This window comes from Vanellus vanellus (assembly GCF_965231255.1).
Source record: "Vanellus vanellus genome assembly, chromosome: 15".
Lineage (NCBI taxonomy): Eukaryota > Metazoa > Chordata > Aves > Charadriiformes > Charadriidae > Vanellus > Vanellus vanellus.
In genome coordinates, this window is record NC_138920.1 from 7,859,990 (window position 1) to 7,866,288 (window position 6,299).

A 6,299-nucleotide genomic window follows, 5' to 3' on the forward strand; every position below is an offset into this window, starting at 1 on the left:
CGCAGGCATAGAGACCCCAGCCATGAACCCCTCAGGATCCCTGCCGGCGCTCGGGAAGCAGCCTGCGGATGGAAACCACAGTCGCTGTTCCTGTCACGACAGGTGACAGTGGAAAGGGAAGTTCCTCAGCACACGTTTTACTCCGCTGCCACTGATGCACTGCACGGGCCCCTCCCAGTCAGGGATGCACGGCTCCCCTGTGGATCCCATACTGTAACAGAGCTCCCCTATGGATCCCATATGGATCCCATACCATAATGTGGCTCCCCCATGGATCCCATACGGATCCCATATGGATCCCATACCATAACAGGGCTCCCCTATGGTTCCTATACCATAATGGGGTCCCCTATGGATCCCCTATGAATCCCCTATGGATCCCATACCGTAACAGGGCTCCCCTATGTATCCCGTATGGATACCAAACCATAACAGGGGTCCCCTGTGGATCCCATACCATAATGTGGCTCTCCTGTGGAAACCGTACCGTAATGGGGCTCCCCTATGGATCTCACAAATTAACGGGGCTCCCCTACGGACCCCCTATGGATCCCACACCGTAACGGTGCCGCGCGGGGCCCTGCAGGGGGCGCCCTCCCGCCCGCAGCCGCCGCGCGGAAGTACGCATGCGCGCACACCTCCCCACCCCCGCCGTTCCCAGCCTGGCGGGCGCCGCCAGGGGGCGCCCGAGCGGTGCGTGGGAGGGCGGGGCCGGCGCGTGACGCAGTACGGCGGCCGAGCGGGCGGGGCGGCGGCGGCGGCGGTAGTAGCGGTAGCGGTGGGCGATGGAGCGGCTGGAGCGGTGTGGCCGCTGGCTGCGGGCCGGGCTGGCCGGCGGGCGGGTGCGCCGGCGGCTGCCCTGGGTGCTGCTCGCCATCGTCCTTCTCGGGTCCGCCCTCAAGGACGGCGACCTGGTGCCCGAGACGCCCATGCAGAACAAGCGCAACCCGCTCAACGTGTGAGGAGGGCCTGGGGGGGCCGGGGAGGCCTACGCTGTGGCCGGGAGTGGGGGCGGCACGGGCTGCGCTGCTGGGGGGGTGAAATACTGGTTTCTGTTAGATTTCCTAGTCTTAGCGTCTGTTATAGCCTGCGGGACTGTAAGATCTCAGAACAGCTGGAGTTTCTTGCAGAGTTTTTATTGGAAGGGGAAAAGAGGGAATTTTTTCCTTCTTTAGCTCCCAGATAATTCCTCAGGTTTCAGTAAACTGATAGTTACTGAACTAATCTAAAAGCAAGCTGAAGAAAATAAGTCTTTTAGCATCTTTCATGAAAGCAGAATTACTGCGATCCTTTTCTAGTACGTAGGCAATGATTTAACTGGTTTAGTCATTCTTTAAAACTACATTTGAACATTTTGAAGGGTATGAGGATGGTGATAAGCTGGGCCAGTGCACATGTGCTTTACCTGCTACAGTAAACCTAAAATTGCTGGTTTGCCATGTGACTTGGGGAATTTTGTACTTTATTGATTCGAATGTCATTTAGTGACGTGTGGGAGAGGAGCTGCTTTTAGTGCGATGGAAAAGAAGGATTGGCAGGAACACTTAGAGAATGAAATTGATCTTACAGTAAAAACCTGCTACAGCTCAAGTCTCCTTTTTTAAATAGAGGAAGATTAACTGTAGTGACAGTTCCTGAGGCAATTTTTTTTCCCTACAAGTTACTTACCTGCCGCCTTGCTGGCAGCAATGATGTTAGCACCATGTTTTGCTTTTAACTGTCTCAACAAAATGAGGATTTTATTTTAAATTGCTCTTCCATGGTAGCAGCTGTAGTTGCCACACAGATGCCCCTTCTACTGTAAAAGGGGCATCTGTGTGCCAAAAGATGTAAAGGAGGTACTCAAAATCCTGGGCAAGACCCTGATAGTTTTTGTTGGTGTCTTAATGAAGATATAGAATTTGGTTCCTACTTGGTTTTGTTTTAGGTGGTGAAGTGATGATTTAATTATGACTCTGTGTGTCTTAGCTATGGCTCAGCCATAGGCCAGAATTCTGCTGTTTCTTTTTTTTCAAACTGGGATGTGGGTAAAGAGGGGGCTGCACAGTTCCCCTCTCCCACCAGCTGATGGGAAGCATGCTGCATTGGAAGGTACCAAGGGGAGAATGAAGATGGTAGACTACGGTCTCCTGAGCTCCTTAGTAAATTCACTTGTACCTGCTCCAATTTAAGATTTGAAAAGAGGACTAGTTAGGCAATACTGTCTTCTGTTAAACAGGGTATCAGCACATCATCAGTTGGTTTTCAAGATTTTACAAGCATTATAGCAAAAATTTTCAAGGCGGAGAGTGAATTTAGAGATTGAAGGGTTCATGTTTGCCAAAGGAAAGCTCTTATCAACTGGAGGGACAGCAAAGGAACAAACACGTTGTGCTGCTTCATTTATTTTATAAGGTGACAACAAAGGAAAAGTTTCATGGGATGATTAGGGAAAAGAGTCCATCTTTCTTCTGGCTGTCTTATTCACCATTAAGAGAGTGAGGTTGTGAAGCAAAGATAATTGAGATGGAGGAGGAGAATCAGAGAAAGGGTTACTGTGGTCAGGGTGGCAAGCTAAAAATACATGCTTTACAACTGCATTCTGAGTAGGGCAGAGTTGAGCGGGCCTGTAGGGTAGAAGCGATTGCAAAACTGAACTGCAAGTCTGCTGCAAGTCTGAACACTGCTTAGGAAACAGGGGAAGTACCTGGTTGAGGGAGTATTCAAGTGTTCGGCCTGAGAGAAATAGTGGGGAGAGGGTTAAGATTTTAGCTATGTTTTACTTTGAAGGGAGAACACAAGTGTCTGATTTAGACAGCTTTTAACACTGACCTTGAAAACCTACTTCTTCAAGCACCACCACTTAGCTCAGCTCCTGTGAAGTTTCACACGTGGATGTTTCTCTTTTGGTTTTTCTCTGGCAGATATTTTGTCAAGGTGGCTTGGGCATGGACGTTCTGGCTTCTGCTGCCCTTCATCGCAGTCACTGCCTACCAGTTTGCCAAAAGCAAGTTCCTCTACGGTCCCACGAAGAGCGTTTTGATGGTGCTGCGGCGTCTCTGTGCACTTGCAGTGGGCACTGCCATCTGGTATGTCTGCACCGGACTCTTCATGTATATCGAGAATCTCACTGGCACATGCTCTACCTCGGTTAAACTCGGTGAGCCTCGCCGGCTGTATGCCACCAAGCAGGAGTGCCACCAGGACAACGGGATCTGGAATGGTTTTGATATCTCAGGGCACTGTTTCCTGCTCTCGTATTGTGCTCTGATGATTGTGGAGGAGGTGGCTGTGCTGGAAGGCTTGTCTGTAGACCAGAACTCTAAGCTGCGTGTTGTGATCAACGGCCTGTTTGTTTCCTTGTGTTTTCTCACCATGATCTGGGTGTTCATGTTTCTCTGCACTGCCATCTATTTCCATGACTTCAGTCAAAAGTTTCTTGGTGTGCTGATAGGTCTGTCAGCTTGGTACGGGACATACGGATTTTGGTACTTGAAACCCTTTTCTCCTGGACTACCTCTTCCAAATATACCTTTGATTTCAAAGAAATACAGTTATAGCAGATAAAATAGGTTTAAAAATGTGGGGATTTTGCTTTCAGAACTGGAGTAGTTGAATGTAGGAATGGTTACTGCATTTCCACTGTAAAGAACAAGGTGATGGGCTGGAGGAAACCAAATCTGTACTAGCTGGTGGCTGGCAGGTGGTAATGAGCTGCTTCCTTGGGAGAAAAAAAAAATTGATATTGGAAGAGATCTGCACTTGTTTAGGAGTTTCTGACTGGCATTCTCAGCAAAGAAATCAGAAGTTGGATCTGTTTCTCTTACTAATAAATGGAGGAGCAGATCGAAGGCTGACAGAAGCTTTTGCTCTTTAAGACCTTGACTGATCTCAAATTAATTCGCTCTCTTTTTGATTTACTTATGTCAAAATACCATCAGTGATCCAAACCTCATACTTTTTATTTTTTAATACTCGTAATGCCTTATGGGAAAGCTCTTATAATGATAGTGTGGCCAAGTGTTGCAAAAATATCAGCACTCATTAAAGCAGTATATAGCTCTGTTGTGAAACTAGAACATCTCATGTTATTAAGCGTTAAATACATTAACTTGCCACAAATGCTTCTTAGCTCTCTGCATGTTCTGCAACAGAGAGTAAATGAGATGAAAAGTCTTAAGCAGACTGTGACTTTAAATTTGTGCCTGCCTTTAAAGAGGAAGCTCTTGAAAAACAGCCTTAACTTTCTCCTTGTGTGAAGTATCTGTAATAATATTTTGTCATTTTATTCGTGACACAAAAAACCAAACTCCTTCCAATTTTACTAAAAAGTCTAATATGAAAATTGGGATTTTAAGTTTTTTAAAATTTTGAGTTGCACACTTTGCAACAACAAGTACTTTGTGGTATGTTCCTCCTAGAACAATGATATTCTGGTGTTGTGAACAAGTTAGCTTAACCTGCTGCTTCCCAAATAGTCTGCTTGGTAATGAATGAAACACATTGTTTATCCTAAGAGCTGCAAAGCAGTGTGCTTGAAGCAATATTTATTCTTGCTTATCCAGTGATATCAATAAGCTACTTAATTTTGATTGCACATAAAGCTGTGGCCACTTTTGATGTGGCTGGAAACCCACTACTGAATAAAACACTACTATTGTATAATGAATAGGTGTGAAGTGGGATGGGCTTACCCATCATATCAATCAAACATTTAGCATAGTTTTTATCTTGAAAAGCTTTTTATTATTTCGTAAAGGCTAATTTCGTGTTGCAATTGCACAAAATTTGTTTGACAGCTGTAGTGATGAGCAAGACAGCCAAAACAGTCTGTGGGCAAGGCTGTAGGCAGTGTCCACTAATCTGAGAGCGGGCTTGATCTGTCTGTAGCGTTTGACTCCAAGGTGATTATTTTGCTGAATATAGGGTATGATACACCAGAGTCTAATCTCTGCACATTTCTGTTTGCCATCTCAACAGCTCTCTTCCAGCAAGAGAGTGGTAGCACTTGCAATAAATACAGCAGTGTTAATTCCACACTTGTGGTCTGCCTCTGAGGAGAGCTGAATTCACTTGAATTTCCACTGAATTCAGTGGCAGGTGGGAGTTGTGCATCCTTAGAAAGCACAAATCTCGCAGAAAGAAGCTGCTTCAGGAGGTTGTGTGTTTTCTGTCAAGCTCTTCCTTTTATTTTTGCATTGAATTGCTGTTTAAGATGACTCTCTGGAAAATTTGCACTGATTAACTCATATTGGGTTTAACTAAACTCGTTTAAATGATGCAAATTCATTTGCAGACATTCTTTTGATGTAATGTAAGCCTGCTCCAAATAGAATTGAGCTAGACCGCAAGCCACTTTCACCATGAAAAAGGATTATATACCCAAATGGTTTTCTGATTAATTTCATTAGATTTAAATTTCTATTTTAGGTTATCTTTATGTAACTTTGCTATATAGACAAGGCCCTGGAACAGGAAATGCTATTTATTTAAACCAACTGACTTGCTGAAATTATCTTCAGTTTCAGAAATGTTTTGTGCAATCACTATATGGATATTTCTGTCTGCTTCTAACCAGTGTCACACAAACTTTTTATTACGGAAATAATATGTGATATGGTTATTGTCAAAATTTTTATTTAAACAATGAAAGAAAAACATTTGAAAACTTTATCAGTGTTTGTGTCTTTGAGAATCTCTTTCTGATGTCTGTAAAGATCCCGCTGCTGTTCTTCATTTCCCTGAATGATCCAGCCTCACGGTGTTTTTGCGACTAGATGAACGATCAAACTCACACTGATAATTCTGCAGTATTTGAATGGGTTAATATAGCACAGATTCTCAAAAGTACAGTGTGTAAAAAGAAACAAAACAAAGACAAAACAAGAAAAGCCATGCCTGACAAAAGCAAGTTTCCTAATGTGTGCCTGTTACACCAGGCGGTTGACTGCATAGATGTGGATAGTTACTTATTGTAGTAAAGTGAAAGCCTAATCCGTTGAAATATATGGAAAATCTCGTGGGCTGTAATACTGCTTATGAGTTTGGAAATCTTGGCGTATGTCTTTCTCAGTACCCAGAGCCCATGTGCCAACTGTTGGCTTAGAAGGTTCCCTGGAGCTCTAGCCCTTTTCTTTGTGCTTTTTGACTCTTATTTCAGAGCAAGTCTTTGCTTCCTTGTACTTTAACTGGAAATTAAAGGTTTCAGATTTTATGTTCACATATTTGCCATCATCTTTATCTGACTTTCTTCCCTCTCCCAAATACATTTTATCATTAAAATAAAAATGCAGCTTCTCTACGATGGATTTGCAGCCAGA

General features: G+C 44.2%; 1 protein-coding gene across 1 annotated transcript; it reads left to right on the forward strand.

Moving 5' to 3' along the window:
• Positions 1-782: 782 nt before the first annotated feature.
• FITM2 (fat storage inducing transmembrane protein 2) lies at positions 783-5,644 on the forward strand. The gene is made up of 2 exons (XM_082491158.1): positions 783-958; positions 2,904-5,644. Exons 1-2 carry the CDS (start codon positions 786-788, stop codon positions 3,544-3,546), a joined length of 816 nt encoding a protein of 271 aa, XP_082347284.1. The 5' UTR covers positions 783-785; the 3' UTR covers positions 3,547-5,644.
• Positions 5,645-6,299: the final 655 nt, after the last annotated feature.